At 41.3% G+C, this 20,164-nt stretch overlaps 3 protein-coding genes across 3 annotated transcripts; 2 read left to right on the top strand and 1 right to left on the bottom strand.

The window, feature by feature from the left end:
* The first annotated feature begins 700 nt into the window (after window positions 1-700).
* On the top strand, window positions 701-1,570 carry LOC135501674 (uncharacterized). Its single transcript, XM_064793911.1, has 3 exons — window positions 701-836; window positions 1,008-1,156; window positions 1,377-1,570. Exons 1-3 carry the CDS (start codon window positions 802-804, stop codon window positions 1,568-1,570), a joined length of 378 nt encoding a protein of 125 aa, XP_064649981.1. The 5' UTR covers window positions 701-801.
* A 368-nt stretch (window positions 1,571-1,938) lies between these two features.
* LOC135501815 (uncharacterized) lies at window positions 1,939-2,979 on the bottom strand. The gene is made up of 2 exons (XM_064794143.1): window positions 2,617-2,979; window positions 1,939-2,350 (listed from the first exon to the last, which is right to left on the bottom strand). Exons 1-2 carry the CDS (start codon window positions 2,856-2,858, stop codon window positions 1,963-1,965), a joined length of 630 nt encoding a protein of 209 aa, XP_064650213.1. The 5' UTR covers window positions 2,859-2,979; the 3' UTR covers window positions 1,939-1,962.
* Window positions 2,980-9,013: 6,034 nt separating this feature from the next.
* LOC135501673 (uncharacterized) lies at window positions 9,014-9,979 on the top strand. The gene has a single exon (XM_064793910.1). It carries the CDS (start codon window positions 9,014-9,016, stop codon window positions 9,977-9,979), a length of 966 nt encoding a protein of 321 aa, XP_064649980.1.
* The last annotated feature ends 10,185 nt before the right edge of the window (window positions 9,980-20,164 follow it).

Below are 20,164 nucleotides of genomic sequence, written 5' to 3'. Positions count from 1 at the left end.
AATGATCAACAAGATTCCAGTCGTCAACCTTTACTTTTAGGTAACTTCGATTAACTTATGAATTTTATAGTATACAGTGCGTGCGGAAAAAAACTACCCACAGAAAAATGATGAAGTATTTGGGGTTTTTTTTCCGGACGCACTATAGAAGTTATCTCTATCGCAAAATTGTGTCTAGTTCATTTAGTTAAACCATACGACACTCCTGTCTGTCATCTAGGAAAGTTCACATTATACAATACTATACTTCCAGGACTGAGGAAAAGACTCAAGCCCATAACCATGAACAGGCGGTTTCAGCTGGTCAACAAATGGCTGAAAAGTATTATCAATCACTTGTACTGGTGTGCCATGACCAGCAATAACGACCAATCATTGATCTTGGCCAAGTGGAGATCAATAGTGAACCATATAGCCGGCGTCCACACGCACGAAGAAAACGAACTGTTCCCCAAGTGTATCCACAGTTGTATTCGAAGGCAGTGGTTTAAGAAAGGTGAGTATGTGCATGCCCTTACCCTTTACCCCAATAATGGTTGCTGTATTCATGGAATTAAGCTAGAAATTGTGTTTCCAAACATATTTGTGTATGAAAACACTGTGTTTGAATTGTTAAATCAATCGGAAGTTACTTTGGTACTCCTCTACGGTTTTTGTCTTCTAGGAACAGAAGAATACGACAAGGTGTGTGCTCTGCTTCTCAACAAGAACCTTCTACATTCAATCTCAAAGCTCAGCTCGGATGGCCAGACATCTGGTTTGGAGGGATACCATAGCAGCCTTCTACACTTCGCCCCAAAGATGTACCATTTCGGATACAATGGGATGAAAAGCAGGTACGATGATAATTGTATCAACGCTGTTCATTACAGCATGACGACATAACACCAAAACATCACCATGCTGGTGAAGGAAGGCACATTTTAAAGGGAACCAACTTGAATGATCATGAGCTGTAGAATATCCATTTCCATAGAGTTAAATTAGTTTACTGTGTTTATTTCCAGGCTAGAGATTGCTGCGTTGCATTTCAATGAGAATGCTGGGAGGAAGCAGCACCAGAATAAGGATGGCCAACTTCGGTTTTCTGTTCGTCATCCAAAGAACCGATATGGAAATCATATTGTGACGTCAAGATCAGGGGCACCGACATTTGGCAAGTAGTTTCAGTTCAGTCAATATACATGTATTTTGTTAAATGACAAGATAATTCATGGGTGCCACTGCGCCTGACTATGTCATGCGAACATAATATTGAAACATGCCCTTTGCTGTGTAGTACATGATCTTCTTTTGCATGGTTAATGCATGGAGAAACAGAAGTGGTAAAAAAGGATTACCAGTATATCTATATTCATAATCGTCTTTTATTTCAGGTTATGTTGATAAGTTTGAGGAGGAAGTCAAGAGGCTGGTTTTGACTGGGCATGACTACACGATTGACAAGGGAGACACTCCTGCACCTCTTTGTTCACGGTTTGAAAGGCCACCCAAAGAAGAAGCCATCAAGATGCAGCAAAATGCCTTGCACAACGCTTCAAGAAAAATTAAACTGACATTAAACTGTTAAGGACATTAAACTGTTAATGTGGTCAGTCTTCCACCTATCATCCTGCGCATTGGATGTTGTTCGCTGCTCCATATTAATCAATATAAAGCGGCAGCCTCATAATTTTTGGAAATATTATCCAGCTACTTTTTCCGCTCCGACTGTGTAGAAGGGAGGGGTTGAGCTATGGACTTGTTGGACGAAGTCTTGTGTTTCTAATGTATCATAGCATCATTTTGGGGTGGGGTGGGTTGAGAGGGGAAGGGGGTGTAGTCAGATGAAACCATTTTTTATACCTGGATTCATTGTAAGTGAATAAATAAAGTGTTTCTAAGAAATGTTAGCATAATACTATGTATTCTTTCTTTTATATTAATTCTGCATGGTAATTCACAAATTTTACAATCCTGCCATTACTGTCCATCAACAAATCCCTGATAATAGGCATTTTCCTCCAGTCCAGGAGCAGGGAACACAGCACGAATGTTACAAACAACACAGGAAGGGATCACGACCCGAATGTCTTTCCCGAGGTAACCGTAGGTCCACCTGACAACTTGCCTGTAGGCAACATGTCGCAACTTTTTAAAGAGTGGCCCATCGTAGGCTTGCTTGCCATACTGCTGTCGATACTGCAACCAGGCAATTTCTAAAACTGTCCTATTCAGGCAGGCGTTGGCAAAGTCTTCATGGCGTGTGAAACACTCCAGCCCCTCCATCTTCTCTCCGAACTCTGCGACCTGCCGACAACAAACACACTCGCCCCTTGTAGGTAGAACTTGGCAGGAGCCACAGGTGCACCTGAAAAGAGAGTACTTCAGTGAAAATAACAGGGCCTGCTACATTCCAAGTAGGCCTATGGCATGCACATCGCGATGTACATGATGCAGGCCTACATACATGGGCATGGCCTACCGGCCTAGGCCAGTTTCGTCCCATCGAGTCAAAATTGTCTGTAGGCCTGAAGCAGAGCAGCCTATCGTGACTTCGTAAGGTAGGCTGGGCCATAGCCCTAAGGCATAGGCATAGGCATGATATCGACACATTGGATAGGGTTTCAAACTCACCAGTTTTCCACAACTGTGTGATCAACGAGAGCCGCTCCGGCTCCGTCATCACCAGCCATTTCTTCATCAGCAGCGTCGGAATGTTCCTCTTCCTCCTCCGCCTCTGGTTCGAACATGTATGGCTGAATTGCCCAATCGCCTTCCTCCACGTTCTCTTCTGTACCTTCGGCACCTTCTTCACACTCTGGCCAGACATCAAAGTCACTCAGATCCGAAGATATTGTGGAATCTGTGTCGCTCATTGTTCAACTTGACATGCATTGAACACGTTGAATAGACTGACCCAGTTCCTATATCCTCATTGTGTCCCTAGTAATACGTCACCTCCGGTCAGCTCAGGGCGAATTTGCATAATGACCTAGATAATTGTTTTCTTCGGAAACGGGCTCCCAGCGGCGATTAAAAGCTTGTTTTTGGGTGGATCGAGGTTACCTTTTGAAATGTTTGATGGATATTTCATTAATATGAGTATTTCATTATCATAATCTAACAAAAATAGGATGTTTGAGGTTAGCTTGAATTGTGGACTTTAAGCGACTCCACTCCATTTGGCACTGAATTGACACCAAGGAGTATTGTAAGGACGAAAGACAATCAGGACATCAACATGGTTTGTCTTCCCACATTGTACATCTAACCAAATCCTATGTCAACAGTGAAACTTCTCTCAAAGGACAACTTTGTTAGCAGGATGCACCAGGGGACTGATTCTGGTACAAAATTAATTGATTTCAACCAATTTGAACTCTGTCGTCAGGACAACTCTGTGGTCTACCAAAGCATGGAGGAAAAATACTCCTCCAAGACCAGAGTATTTCTTTCGTTACCATGGTAACTTAAAAATGAAGAAATTATGCTTGGTCACGAGGCAAAGATCAATAAAAACCAAATTTCAAAGAAATCTGAGAAGCAGTTTGCCCTCCAGAGCCCTAAACTATGCAGACAAACAATGGATGGACTACACGGCATATTTTTATTAAAAGTTTATATTTATTTAATAAAAATATTGAGAAAAAACGCTATTAGGACCATATAATTTGAGAGAAAAAAAAGAAAAAGAAATAAAAAAATCCCAGGCGGGATTCGAACCTGCGCTCATTTGACACAATTGCTTGATAAAATCAATACCCGGTAGTCTTTCCACTGCGCCAAGTCCCCACCAAGTTTCTGTAACGTCACGTCGAATTTGATTGGTCGAAACATAAGTAACTGTTATCCTGTTTGGGAAAAAAAATCACGCGCGCCGGCCAATTGAAACTGAGGTAATGCTTGTGCGCAGGCGCACATCGCTCAACCAAAATGGCAGCGTCCATGGAGGCTGACGCCGATCAGCTCAAAAAATTTTCTGCATCTTTAATTAAAGAATTACGTGAGTAACAGCAGAATAAACTAGTGGATCAAGTACAGTAAGTAGCCAGAAATATGGGAATTGATAATGGTACTTCACTTATGTAGCTACCAGCAAAATCAAAATCCTTTTTTATTGAATTGTTCGTTCATAAACCTATGTGAAATTTAGATTGGGAATAGGGAATGATGGGAACTAGCAGTGATTTGACTTTGTTGTTCAGTCCAAAAAAACTCAGAAAAAACATAGGGAAGGATGGGAAGAGGGAATGATTTTAAAATACATCTTTCAAAATGAAACAAAATGGGAATGTACCGTAGGTTGGGAAGTGGGAATGATGGGAATTGGAAAACCAAGGGACCTTACAAGAGGCAATACCAGATACATATTTATCGAAGATAGCAAACAAAGAACGGTAAATACTCATCAAGTTCACTATATCAATGTCATTCCGAACAAAAACCCAACAGAAATAATGATGTCTATCAAAGTTATCAATTTTGACACCAGATTCATAATGCTAAAAATCCAAATGATTTCAGTTTCCTTCAAGCACTTTACACGTGCCTAAAGCACTTTTCATAGCATGGGCAGCTGAACCAATTTGGCATTTTGGACAAGTTTTCATTACCTAGCTTAACCAGAACTTATTTTTTTCCAGACATGTTGAAAACATTCTCCGCAACTCCCCATACATGCCATACAATGAACATCAGGATCAGGATGCTGACAGGGGGGAAGAGCCAGCTGCTAGTGCAAGTGCTAGAGGAGGTAGAGGAGCTTCGAAACAACACAAAACTACACAGAAAAAGTGATGCGAATTCTAAGATCTATAATAAACTCTGACATTTCTATACATTAGACTGTTTTTGCAGCATGAACATTTTCAGAACTCTTTTAAAATGCATATTTCAGGAGATTGAAAATGAGCACAGCTCTTATTAGGCCTAAGCAAGAGTTCTTTATTAGTTGGCTCTCACGGATTCTCCGGTTACAGGAAAATTCGTCCCCGGAAAATTCGTCCCCAGAAAACTCGTCCCCGCAAATTCGTCCCCGGAAAATTTATCCCCAAGGAAAATTCGTCCATGGATAATTCGTCCCCGAGGAAAATTCGTCCACGAGGATAATTCGTCCCCTAGGAAAATTCGTCCCAAGATAATTCGTCCCCAAGGATAATTCGTCCCCAAGGATAATTCGTCCCCAAGGATAATTCGTCCCCTAGGAAAATTCGTCCCCGAGGATAATTCGTCCCCAGAAAATTTTTCAAAGTTGAAAGTTTCTGACTTTACTTTCTAAGACTCTTAAGTCTTGTGGAATGGACTGTAGTAATAACTACTACTTTCGACTTTTCTCATTCAGTGTAACATCTCTCTTTACTATCCTACTAGCTAGTTGCCTACCCCACTATTTTCATAGTAAGTAGAGGTAGGCATGCGAAATATTTTATTTGATCGCCATGTTGAAAATGCTATTGCGTTTCTTTTCTTTTGCCATCTTATCAACTGAACAGTGATTTCGGTGAATGTTTTAATTTTTTTGAAACATCTAGGAAAACCTACTCTTCCGTGAATTGGACCTTCTTTCCACAATTCCGCACCACGATTCAGTAAATGTCGGACTTGTTATTCTCCCAAAAACCAAACTATGAAGGTTGAGTTATCCAAGCATCTTGTACACAATTTTACAGTAATTGCCAATATTAAAACAATGCTTCAAAAGTTGAGAAGAGCAGGTCTGAAGTTTAGAAGAAGATCTTTTCTTAATTGCACCCAGTAAAAACTGGGGATTAAGATAAAACACTTCCATGATGCAATTAACAAGAATTAGTCTGTGCACTCTAAATATCCAACTGTCCCTTAATTGCCATTCAAATAATTGAATTATCACCTTAATAAAGGAGATTGTTCATTAGTGTCCTTTATTCAACTGCTCATTTAATGTTTTGGAGCTATTTATTGGCAATTAAAGGACAATTGGATAATTTTAGACCGACTCCTTTGTTCCCAGTCCACAAGAAGCCATTTTCTTATTAAGAGCCAGTTTTTATAAGAGTCAGGCAGGTGGTGATTCATGACCCTCTCAGATTTGTTCCTAAATTTTTTTATTGGTAGATATATGTTAATAACGGACGGAAATCACATTTTCTATCCTCAATAGGGTCCGCTTTTTTTTTAGGGGCCCCTGGAATATTGGGGTCAAAATGGGCCTAAATGGCAAAATAACCAAAATGTGGTTTTCAAATGCTGGTATTTCTGTGCGCCCTTAGTGAGCCACAGAGATTTCCATGCGTGTAAGTCTATTGGGTATTGACTTTCAGAAAATGTGAAAATTTTGGCGGCTGACTTAGGGCGCAGCCCATAGGTGGCGCTGCAAAACGCGACATTTCGAAATTACACACACCTTCAGAGAGGTTGTGTGGTTTGCGCCCTAAGTCAGCCAGGGTGTTTCATGCGTATTATGATACATTAGCACCTACTGCTTTGATTTAAAGGAAATTTACGGCGGCTGACTTTGGGCGCACAAGTATAGGGGGCGCTTTTTGCCGCCGAAAGGTGAAATTACCACCTTTTCGCACAGCAAGTTCTCCATGCGCCCTAAGTCAAAACTGATCAAACATAGCTCAACTAGTAACCCAGCATCTCTAGTACCAGTGGTTAGGAGGGTTTGATGGCTGGTTTGCGTATTAACCCTTTTTGCACCGTTTTTTGTCGGGTCACTACGCGAAAAGGCTGAAAATGGAATTTTGTAAACTTTCTCCGATATTCATAAAACTTACAGGATTAGCTCCTTTTGCACTGAGAAAGGTGTTATTAAAGTTTCTGTGGAATGCAGCAAGCCACTTTTGTTGTAGGCTGCCATTTGGTGGCAATATTGGAACTATAAAGCAAAAGTACCAGTTTTAGTGAGAGACGACAGGGAAAAAGACCACTGCTGAGAACGTTGTCAAACTGATGCGATCTGCAAAGGATGCACAAGGCGCAAAGATGTTTTCACCAGAAGAATACTTAGCAAGAGATCAAGTTATATCACAGTTCTCTCAATTTATGGCCAAGAAGAAACGAGGTGGAACACTTGAAATCCCAGAAGCTGACCCAACTGATGATGGTAGTGACAATGAGGATGAAGGGAATGAGCAGATTGATGAAGAGTTAGAAAGTGTTCAGGTGACATCAATTCCATCCGATTTGAGTGAAACAATATCCTCGACAATTTTCTTTTTACTGAAAAAGATTCTACATCGATGTTTTACCTCCAGGAATCTGATCTTCAAGCAGAGCAACATATCATAGTTGATGAGTTGATCAACGATTTTCACGAAGAAAACATGGGGGATGGAGTACCATGCAGGAGATTACGCAATCATACAGTGTGGAGAGAAGGCATATGTTGGGATGGTACAAGCTGTTGATGGCGAACTTTGCCACATAAAATACATGAGACGAACAGGTAATTATGGAATCGTGATGGATGATTCTTCCCCAATGGAAATCTAAAATACGACATATTTTTCAACCATATGCCCATAGTTTGATAGTATACATGTCAGTAATATTAGCTGGTAATTTTCTGTATTGCAGGATTGTATTTTGGATGGCTTGATGATGAACATGCATCTTGGCAGGACAAGGATGACATTCGCGCTAGATTATCAGCACCATCCATTGATCGCCGTGGACATTACATATTCTCAAAGAAAGATGACCAGAACATGAAACTATATAAACTGTAGTTCACTGTTTAGATGTGATGATCCAGTTGGACAGTTTGGCCCTAATGGCATACTAACTATTTTGATAGTAATTTGCTAAATTTCTGCTGACATTTAAATATTGGTGAAGTTTTACACCATATTCATTGTAAAAGTGTTTAAGTTTCTGAGATACCGGTGATTTCATGGTAATTTTTGAATACTTTTGATTTTGAATAAACGGTTCATGATATAAAGGTCAAATTGCTCCTTTTTCTGTCAAATTTCAATTTTGCCACCAAGTAGCTTGCCACCTTGACCTAAAACTCACAAAAAATACTTTCTTTAACGTAAGGAAGTTATCCTGTAAGTTTCATGAATATCGGAGAAAGTTCACAGTTTACCATTTTTGGCCTTTTTGTCTAGTGTCCTGACAAAAAACGGTGCAAAAAGGGTTAATACGCAAACCAGCCATGAAACCCTCCTAACCACTGGTACTAGAGATGCTGGGGGACCATTTGAGCTATATTTGATCAATTTTGACTTAGGGCGCATGGAGAACTTGTTGTGCGAAAAGGTGGTAATTTCACCTTTTGGCGGCAAAAAGCGCCCCCTATACTTGTGCGCCCAAAGTCAGCCGCCGTAAATTTCCTTTAAATCAAAGCAGTAGGTGCTAATGTATCATAAAACGCATGAAACACCCTGGCTGACTTAGGGCGCAAACCACAGAACCTCTCTGAAGGTGTGTGTAATTTCGAAATGTCGCGTTTTGCAGCGCCACCTATGGGCTGCGCCCTAAGTCAGCCGCCAAAATTTTCACATTTTCTGAAAGTCAATACCCAATAGACTTACACGCATGGAAATCTCTGTGGCTCACTAAGGGCGCACAGAAATACCAGCATTTGAAAACCACATTTTGGTTATTTTGCCATTTAGGCCCATTTTGACCCCAATATTCCAGGGGCCCCTAAAAAAAAAGCGGACCCTATTGAGGATAGAAAATGTGATTTCCGTCCGTTATTAACATATATCTACCAATATAAAAATTTTAGAAGAAATCTGAGAGGGTCATGAATCACCCTCTAATAGGATCTTGCCTGATTCTTATAAAAACTGGCTCTTAATTGCATCATGGAAGTGTTATCTGCATATCCAGTTTTACCTGGGTGCAATTAAGAAGAGGTCTTCTAAAATTCCCACAAAAAGTCCAGACGTAACAGAGACAAGGTTCTTCTCAACCTTTGGTTTCTTGGCTCTAAGTCTAATTGCTTGCTCAAAGTGTCAGGTGGTATTATAACAACCCTCAGTGTGGGAAGTTCCTCATTCTCTTCAAAGTGACCGATGCTGATACAACTGGAATCATGGCTGAATTTATAACATCCGAGCGAGGAAAAGATAAGCTGGTGTACGACGGTTACGTATACACAAGACAGAAACTGCTGGCAGGAAACCGCACTTCGTGGATTTGCGAACAGAGATCCAAATGTAAAGCCAGAGTAACGACAGATGGTCTACATGTAGTAAAGGCCATGAATCAGCATACACATGCCCCAAACCGACCTGCTGTCCAAGCGCAGAGGGTGCAGCAGCAGATGAAAGCACGTGTCCAAACCACACAAGAGACAATCCAGCAGGTCTTGACAGAGAATGTTGGTAACCTTGGTGAAGGGGCTGCTGTGCTGCTACCGAATATTGCCAATATGAGGAGAGCTCTGCGAATGCAACGACAAACGTCGGCGCAACCTGAACCACAGCCACAAAATGCCATGAACATGGAGATTCCTGAACGGTATACTCGAACTCTTCGAGGAGAATTGTTCCTGCAGTTCGATAGTGGAGTCGGCAATCCAAATCGCATTCTGATATTTTGTACGCAAAGGAATCTGGAACTTTTGGCGTATTGTGAACATTGGTTTGCTGATGGCACTTTTAAAACAGTTCCGCTCATCTTCTTCCAGTTGTTCACCATCCATGTCTTGCTGAATGACTCTGTGACTGCATGTATTTATGCGTTGCTACCAAACAAAACTCAGGAGACCTACGCTCGGCTTTTCACCACCATAAGACAATTAATTCCCAATGCAAATCCAGAAACATTTTTGATGGACATGGAAAGGGCAGCTTCAAATGCAGCTTCAGAAATCTTTCCTAATGTGGATATCAAATACTGCTTTTACCACTTGTCCCAAGCAGTATGGAGGAAGATTCAGGAACAAGGTCTTGCCGTGGATTACCATGAGGATGACGAGTTCGCGCTTAAATTTCACGAACAAATAGTTATTATTTTTATATTTTCCCCCTCACCCTCACCCACAACGAGGGGCTAGACTTTTGGATCATATCCAATCATCCATTTCCTGTTGGACATGTATGTACGTACATGTACATGTTTTATTGTATCCACATCACGTGATTACCACATCTTCCAGGCTACGATTAAAAATTTTCATTTGTTGTCTTAATAACGTCACGGACTGTCATTTCAAGATGATCGTCCATCAGTTGATAATGGCACCTAATACTAGTGTGAGGAAAATGGTTTCGTTTTACGGGGTTTTATTCCGGGTTAATAGCGACTTTGAATTTCGCTGGTTTTATAACTTAAATTTAGCTTTACTTTCTTTTGGACCGGGACTCGCGCTTCCGCTTCTTATCCTGTCGAGAGTATACCGTGTCTGGCCCCAGTTTTCGGGTGATATGATCCCCTGATGTTGTAGAATTAACCCAACATATTGGAATAGTTCTACACGGCTTCAAGATCCCAAAATTATCCTTTATTCACGTCATATCTCCGAGCTTTCGGCATGACCGGCCATCTTCATCACGTGACGTAAACAGCTCTGTCACTCATTAATATTCATGGCCTTAAAATACCTTTTATTCCTTAGGGGCACGGTGTATGGTCGGCAAACTTTAACATGTTGATATTCAGTCTTTTGTACCATGTACCGCATAGCTTTTATGTGATACATTGTTTGTCGGCGAAGTTGCCATAATTGTAAGACCGTCCCTTCCCCTGACATACCTGTGTGTGGCGAGACTGGTTCTCGTGTTACTTCTTGCCTGGTCAGGCATCCTTTTTATACTATACTCTATATACTTAAACATGCAATTCCCAGCATCGCCGAAGGGCATCTTACACCCGAGGGTCAGGGGGCGAGGGGATAAGCCTTCCGTTTCTTTGTCTTGAGGGGGGATAACGGGGAGTCAAGTATGCGGTGAGTCAGACCACGTGGGAATAGCACAAGGGAAAGGATCGGCTATACTTATAATATTCATTTATCATCATATATCGTACACCCGTTTAATCACCGGTTTTGGACCAATGTCATCGTCGGGTACCGGTCTAGGACAGTCGTAAGTTGATAATTTGTCTGTGCATCTCCCTACTTGTATATACCTAGATCGCTTTTAGTATCAGGCTTTCGAGTAAAATAAACACCGCCAGAGGTGAAGTGAATCCGGTTATTCTTTCATTTAAGTTCGTTCCATTTCATTGCGGGTGGCCCTTTCCTGTTACACTAGATATAAAATATTATGTTTGTTGAATAATTTATTGACTTTTCATGTTTATCGGCTTATGTTTTGTCGACATGTGCAGACAAATAACCAAAGGCTGTCGTTTAAAAATCTTTCTATGATAAAGCATGCATTTCTGGGACAATCAAACACAATCTCATTCATGAGAGTTGAATATGGTACATGTACTTGCACTTGCAGTTCACCCTGCCCCCACTATTTTGAAAAAAGACTACTTTCATTTTGGAGATTAAAACATTTGGAAGGCGTGCTTGGAAGGGGTACGTCGTTCACTGGTGGTGTTGGAAAATAGAAATGCTGTGGGGGATACACAATACCGTAGTGCAGTTCTCATCAAGAATTTGCTGAAACTAGTGTCTCCAACTCCCAGGACCACTACAACAAAACCAATGACAAATATACTTCACTTCATTCCCCAATTCCTACCATCTTCCAAGTTACAATTTCACAGAACCCTAACAATTAAATGTAACTCCGTACAATTCCCCAACTCCCATCTTCCCTGGTCCATAGTTCCACAGAAGGACAAACCCTACCTCCACACCTCCCCATCATCCCTCTTCCCAGTGACACAACCCAAGGACACAGACACAGCCAACAAGTCGCTCCACAATTCCCCAACTCCCAACTTCCCGGTCCATAGTTCCACAGGAGGACAAAAGAATGATGAAGTACTGTGTGAATGAACTCTTTATTACTTTTTTGTGCAAAACAATTGACATGATTTTGATTCAAAAATGTTAACACACTGTTGTATAATTTCAATTGCACTTTTCAGAGGATGACCAGTATCGAGCTATTGAAGGATGGTTCTCAGCATCTGGCAGAGGGAGGAGGCCTAACCTACCAGTTGTCGAAGCAGACCGTCGATTGTTCCTGCAACTCCATCACCTCCGATTGAAGCATCGTAAAACTTGGAACTTTGTTGAAGATATTATCAGTCGGCTGTTTCAATCTTCTGACATTCGAGTTATGGAATATCGAGGAATCCTTGATAGGTGTGTGAGATGCATTGAGAAGGAGTTGTCTGACGTTGATTATTAGGATTTTCTTTCACAGTCAGCCTTACCAGCATGCCCTCTGATAGAGTATATACATTCTCAGTATGCTTGGCTTAACAGTATCACACGGTGCAATTTGTTGGGTGATTTAGGGAAACTCCACGATCTGATCGGCGAATGTCCTATGAATGTGATAAAGGGATTCCTTGTTAAATTGGAGAAGTTCAGGAAATCTGAAAACCCACCACAGGCTTATTCCTTAGTCTTGCTAGAACATCTCAATGTGCCTCATACTTGTACTCCTAGAAAAGCTAGAAAGGTTATTGAAAAGGTACTACAGGAGTTTGAAAAAGTTCAGAATATGAGAAATAAATCAGAAAGCTATAAACTGAAGTATGAAAACGTTCTGGGGGAACCCTTCAATTTTCAGTTGGAGTCAACACAAATATCTTCTGTTGTCCAGCCTTTGTCATCTCAGAGTCGGATGATAGACGAAACTGACCCAAATTGTGCCAAACAGTCATTGGTTATCAAAGATTCTGCTGCTGGATTGATTGTTCCACATGTCACAGATGAACTTGAGGGTAGTGCTAGTCCTCAGCAGAAGATAGATGAAACAATTGAAACTGTACCAAGTTGCATGAAGGGGTCATTGGATATTCCAGAGTCCCTCACTAATTTGTCGATAGTTCTACGCATCTCAGATGTACTTGACAGTAGTGCAAGTCCAAAGACATCATAGGGTCAGCATTGCGGAAAGCTAGAGGACAGTTGGAGGAAATGGAAAAGGAAAAAACGGAACTGAAAATTGTGGTAGAAGTGTTGAAAGGAGAGGTTGTGAAAGCATGTACAGAAAAGATGAACACTGCTCAGAGGCTAGAACAATGTGAATCTAAGTTAAAACAATGTGAGTCGCAGCTAAGCAACTGCAAAGAGAAATGCAATGCTTTGCGTTACGATTTGTCTGACTGTCAAAAGAAGTTGATTGCTGCTCGGGCCAATCCGTACTATAGGCGACTTAAGAGAAAAGAGGAACTTTTTCAGAAATACGAGACCTTCTTCAAGAGATACAATGGCGATGAAATTTCTGAGGAAGTAGTAAAACTTAAAGGGACTATCAAAGACTTGCAAACGCTAGTGTCAAATCAGAAAAAGGGTATCAATGAATTGAGAAACAAACGGATGGAGCTCAACACGACCATAGTCAATCTGAGACAGGAATGTGATCATTATTATTAAAGTGTCACCATTACGTACAATAATGCCAGCCTATGAAGGCTTACGAGACACTATAACATCATCAAACTCTTTTAAATCATGGCTGCTGCCTCTTCATTGACAACCATCTCGGCACCACCGACTTATTCCCAACTTGACTCTCCCAAGCCCAAACACCGCTGACCAACCCAAGAACCGACCCCGAGTCCCCAGCTCAGAATCGCCCCCCCCCCCCCAGACCTTGGTATGATTTATAAAACATGCCAAACACCATTTCCCAACATTATTTTTTTCAGGGTTTCTGAGGCAGCGATGAACTTCGCACTTGAACATCATCGTTCTAAGGTGATGAAGGGAGGTAATCAGGAATGCCAGACTATAAAGATTAGCAGGAATCCCACATTATTTTGATCTTTCTGCTTGAGATACTTCAAGTCATCCTCCTTTGACGTGCTGGCCAATTTTAAGGTGCAGTTCCTGAATGAAGCAGCTGTAGATGATGGAGGTCCAAAGCGAGAGTTTTTGCAGTTGCTGCTAACAAATATAGTGAAGTCACCACTTCTCATTGGTAAGGACACTAAAATAGGGACTTTTAGTTGCAGCTGGTTCTTAGTGGACATTTCCCATCGTATTAGGCCTATTCAGGCCAATTTCAACACCTTGACGAGCACCAAAATTAATTGGTGAGGTCTGAAGTTCGTATACAATCCAAACTGTCGGCATTCATCCAAGAAATGTGGGGCCTGAACAAGATTATGATTTGCCTATTCTAACTCAATTATCGGGATGCCGATCGTTGGTGAATATATGTTCTTCTAAAGCTTTGGCAAGAAAATATTGCAAGAACAAAGATTTTCAGGACCAAGGAGAGGCTGTGACTGAAGTCCAAACTTCAACCCCAGTTGAAGAGACATCGATTTCTGCATGTCATCTGGTTATGAACAGTGATACTTTACTTTCAGCCTGCAATTGACAAAGTCTGCAGTACCAACGATTCATGAACCCCCCCCCCCCCCCCACCCAACGTAGATAGGCCGTTTGTACCACGAACATGTGCTGCTAGCTTGACCACGCCCACTGTGATGAAACCAGTGGTGAGGAAGAGACTAATACACGAAATGATGACAGAGATGTCCCCTGAGACCGTTGACGACATCCCAGATACACCTGATCCTAGCGACTTAGAAGCTGTGGAAAAGTGTATTCAAACGGAAGCTGTAGAATACTTAGACAAGGGTAGGTTAAATTTTAAATGCATTAGGTGTTTCAAAAAAAGATATACCATCAATACCGGTACCCTAATAATTCTTAAGACTGTTATGGGCTAAATCGGTTTTATTGTTTACAGAAACACAGACCAAATAGAGGGCAGGTCGCAAACCTAGGAAGGGTCCAGTGTTCAAAGTGAGGAAGGTGTTTATCCCAGCAATTAACAGGAAACGGAAAAGTCCGCGCGTAGAACATGAGGGAACGGAGTCCGAAGATGATATGTTAGATTGTTAGATTTCTATCATGAACTCACTATACTCTCAAATGATTTACCAAGAACCTATCTCATTAAACAACTGAGGTCTGAGATGAACACCCTTTGTCACATTCAGCGTACTCCTGGAAAAACTGTCGGTGCTGAGGTAAATGTTGAGGATGAACTAAAATTCGCGATTAGATCACTCTGTTTGAAGAATCCAGATATAAACAAATTCACTGTCAAATTTGGGGGGGATGGGACTAGTGTCTCAAGGACAAATGGTATGTGTCTGATGAGTTTCTCCTTATGGTCACCAAATCATATGGAATGTTTTCTACAGCTTGTCATCACACTGTGGCTGTTGTCAGTGGCCATGAAAGCTATGAATTGTATCAAACTTCATTTGCAAATGTATTTAAGTCTATAAATTCACTTTCTGCGGCTGGGGCCATTACGATTGATGAACAAGAGTTTGAACTCAATGTTTGCATGGGTGGGGACTATAAATTTCTGCGTCTGGTCTTGGGAATGTCTGGTTCTACAGCTAATCATGCATGCATTTACTGTAAAATAAACAAGAAGGATAGGGGTGACCTGACCAAGGGTGAAAATTATTATTATCAAGATGAATTTATTAGGACCAGTGGCGAACTGGCAGAGTGTGCAATCACAAATGCATTAGGTTGTAAACATGCTCCTCTTTTTCAAATTCCTTTGTATAATGTTCTTGTTGACGAACTGCATCTGATGCTTCGAATCACTAACAGATTGATAGAAAATCTCATGGCTGACGCAGATGACCTTGATGACAAGGAACAGCAAGGCCTTCGACCAAAGCAAAAATCCTTGCATATAGACTCTCTGGTAGAATGTATAAACACATGTGAGGTATCTTTCAAAGTTTGGAAAACCAGAGATGCGAATGGCAAAGATACAGGTCACCGTGAATGTACCAGTTTAATGGGCCAAGAAAAGAAAAAGCTCCTTCATGGTTTAGCTGCCCAGCTCCAGCAAAGTAGTGCATTACATCCCGAGTCGAAAGAAACTGTTGTGAAGATTTGGCAGGGGTTCGAAGCATTGTATGCAGTTGTCAATAGCGATTTCCCTAACGAAGATGCGGTGATAGACTGTGATTTGTTTACTTTATCTAACAGTTGGATGAAATTATTTACCAGTCTAGAGGGTTCATGGAAGGGGTATGAAGGAAAACGAGTCACTCCATACATGCATTGCCTTGTTTACCATGTTCCTTTCTTGGCAAAAAAACACCTTGGTTTAAAGAAATTTAGTGGGCAGGGGATGGAAAAAGCAAATGACATTGCAAAATCCATCTTCCTACAACATTCCAATAAAATTGATGGTTGCGGGAGTATTTTACAGGGGTCACTCAGACAACTGCATTTAAAGTCCGTAGAAAGAGAGAGTAGATCCTACCAGAAAAGGGATGCTGATTATTGGACCGATAGTATATTCAAAAAAAGGAGACGTGATGTTGATGATGACAAGGAAAATGCATCTGAAGAGTTGACTGATGAGGTACAAGTACCTATCGAAAACATGACTGCTCTGAATTGAAAGCAAAACTGAAATCCCTTGGGGTTATTTCTAGAAAGAGAACTTTGGAAAGTTTGAGGGTAGAGTTGAAAAATCATCTCAAATCAAACTGATCTATTTTAAGTGTTATTCTACGTATCTCATTTCTGGTAGGATCTACTCTCTCTTTCTATGAATGTGTGACATATTTTCATATGTGCTGATCTGCTGAAGTCTAAGAAAGAATGTATTTTTATATTGCATGAAGTCATATATTTTTATATTGCATGAAGTCATAGAACATGTTTTGCAAACATTATATTGTGTTACTACATGTATGGTGCTGATCTGCTGAAGGTTGAGAAAGAATATATTTTTATAATGCATTTAGTCATAGAAAATGTTTTGCAAACATTATACTGATGTCTGAGAATATAGGTAGTCGTAGAAAATGTTTTGAAGAAAGACGAAACATTATTATGTATCATGATGATGTCAGAGAAATATTATATGTTTATAGTCATTATTAATAAAAAACTCAAATATGAATTACTGCTTTGATATTAACATTATTTTCGGGTGTGTTCATTAAGTATGTGCACACTATAGGGCCTACAATGTTAAAGTATGTCTCAGATCTATCAATCAGACCCCATGATTGTATACATACTTAATGGACAAGTACTAGTTCTACCATGTATCATAGAGGTTGTCGGGTTTCTGAATCCGTGGATATACCTGCCTCACATCCTTCCATTGGAGACTTCCAAGTTGTCAGCGAGAGGAACCTAAATGTTTGCCCCCCCCCCCTCCTATGGCATGCACAGCCACCAGGATATGCAGAGGGTACTCGGAGGATATTCAGCTATCTCTAAAGAAATCAAGGATCCCAATCGAAGCTACCTCTTTTGGGGAATTGGGGGGATAAGGACCAACCCAATGACCCAAAAAGTATCTCATTATGTATGTTCTGATTGTTCAAAGGTCCCCCTTATTGCTATCAAGATGACATATCAGCCAGTACAGATATATATATATGAGTTCCATGAAGCAATGCTATCGAAAAAGTTACAGCGCAAAATCTTGCTCATTTAGATCCGAGCCACGCCCCAACCCAGCCCTCTAAAATGATACCCATGCCCAGGAGATGAACAAATATTGGTCCAATCTATTGGATTTACCCTGCTATAATAGTCTCCAGTTATAACTATGAGCTAAAACATAACTCAGGCATTCCCATCACCCAGAAAGGACAACTTCACTTTCTTGGCTTTCTTGGTTGGAAATAGTGAAAATTTCAAAGCACAAAATTTCATGACCCCCATGTAAACTTAAAAATTTTACCCAAACCCATAAAGATTGGTACCTACATGTTGGGAACAGCTCTGCCATCTATCCTAAGGGTAGGCAACTAATCTAGGAATGCCAGCTAGATCACAACACGCCACAGAAGGTGGCTAGATTTGGCCAAAATCACTGGTTTATGTACATTTTCCTCAGTTATACATTGGAAAACTTCATCTGATGGATGTAAATACAAAAATTTTAAGCAATCACGCCCAAATTTGGAGCTAAACTGCAGATAATGGCTATGAATCAACTGAGGGGTCGGCAAGTGACGCAAGTGATCTCCTTCGCCTGCAATTAGCAAATAACCATATCGCGGTTAGCCCCATATCGCACAGTGTATGCATAGTGCATTGTGTTCAGCCTGCCAGCGTTGGCTTAGTGCACACGTGCAGTGGGCAAAATCCTGCCATACCTGGTAATGTAGGCGCCAAATTTTCAACTAATGCTCCCCGTTTTTTTTCTTCAGGGTGGAAGATGACAAGTCACCCGTTGAACAAGAAAAGTTCATCGTATTTGAGGGTGCCTTGCGTGCCGGTTCAAAGAAAGTCTATAAGCGGTTAATGGGCTCTGCTCTCTTAGCCAAAACTGTATGCAAGGAATGTTCGGAAACAGTGTATTGGGAAAGCCAGCCAAAGCAGAGAAACACCTATTAGGGAAATATTCTGATCAGCGCCGCAATTTTGTTCTCAGGGTCGCTTGCTTCGAAGGCATTGCGAGTTTTTTCGTAAGTAGAAGAGCCCTTTTTCAGTACGTCTACTGCATATCCTTGTTTGATTCATGCACATCTGCGCCCTGTCCCCGGGCCCTGTCCATGCAATTACGCCCATAGACCTACCTACACGTAGCTGTTGCGGTCCGTGGGAGATGACACTATAATAATTTGGAGAAGGGGAAGGAAGCGGCGGACACGTTTAGAACGTCACAACTTTTACCTGTGTTACAGATTCGCCAATATCAAGGTTCACTGTCGACTGACATTTTACTACCATCAGAAGCATTACTTGCGCCAGGCTGTTAGGACCGTATGGAAGAGGCTGCAGTCGGGTATTCTTGATGGCCTGAGAGGTCGGCAGCTCATGTCAGGTGGCGATGTCCGCTGTGATTCTATGGGACATTCGGCTAAATACGGGACTTATTCATTACTGGATATTGAGCAGAACAAGATAGCAGCAACGGAAATGGTTCAGGTTAGCTTTCAAACAGCTGCTTGTTGACATTCATCCTTATTTCACTGACCTACAATCATTTTCATAATATTTTTTGATATAATATTATGTTTTTTCTTTCAGAGCAATCAAGTAAAGAATAGCTACAGCATGGAGCTCAAAGGGCTGCAGCTATGTAGGGACGCCCTGGGAGAACAGGACATCAAGGCTTTCATCACAGATCGCCACCCACAGATTGCCAAATGGGTCAGGGAAAAATGGAAAGTGCCTCATTTTTACGACTGCTGGCATATCGTAAAAAGTAAGAATCCATCTCACCAATATATTTGTGCTGTCATGCTATACAATTCATACTAGTATTACATTGATTCACATTCCTTTCCTACTTGTACCTGTCATTATATCTTCAGGTGTGGTGAAGAAGATGGAGAAAATTGCCAAGAAGAAAGGTTTCGAGATCATCAGTGACTGGATTAAGAGCGTCAAGAATCATCTCTACTGGGCAGTGTTGACCTCTTCTGGTGATTTGGACGAAATTGAGAACAGACGGAGGGCAGCCATGGAACATGTACAGGGCATCCACAAGAACTGTGCTCACGGGAGATTGGTGGGACGCCGGAAGAAGAAGTATCTAAAACGAGGTGTGATAATTATCTCTCCGTCATTTTTTGGTTTCGTCAATGAAAATGGTCAGGTTATACTATGTGTCGGATTCCTCCAGTAGATCCGATTTTTCTACTGAATGATATTTTTCGTATTTGTTTGCAGGATCTGCGGCAGCCGTTGAGCTTGAAGAAAAACTAACCGGCACACGTCCCATCAACGACATAAGGAAAATGTCAACTTTGGGCCAGACCAGCGGAGTGGAAAACTTCCACATGCTCATCAATCAGTTCGCCCCCAAAATGTTCGTGTTTGCCTTCGAGACAATGACTACCAGGTAACAATACAATACGAGTGTGATCGGAAGGGGAGGCGGAATGTGGCGAATGTAGCGGAACATACTTCCTCATAATTCTCATCATTTACATGTTGTGATCGAGAAGACCTATGTGCAATTCAGTGAATTGAGAATGAAATGAAATAATGTAGTACAATTCGGTGACATGAATGACGTTGTCTTTTCAGGGTGTACCTGGCAGCACTGCGTTACAACAAGAATGCTGGAAGGGCCAAAGCAACAAGGAATGATGGTGCTGCCCGGTACAATGTTGTATACCCAGTGTACAAGAACGG

Source organism: Lineus longissimus, chromosome 17 (assembly GCF_910592395.1).
Source record: "Lineus longissimus chromosome 17, tnLinLong1.2, whole genome shotgun sequence".
In the NCBI taxonomy this organism is placed as follows: domain Eukaryota; kingdom Metazoa; phylum Nemertea; class Pilidiophora; order Heteronemertea; family Lineidae; genus Lineus; species Lineus longissimus.
Note: the sequence above shows the minus strand (reverse complement) of the source record. Positions and strands in the feature narration are given on the sequence as shown.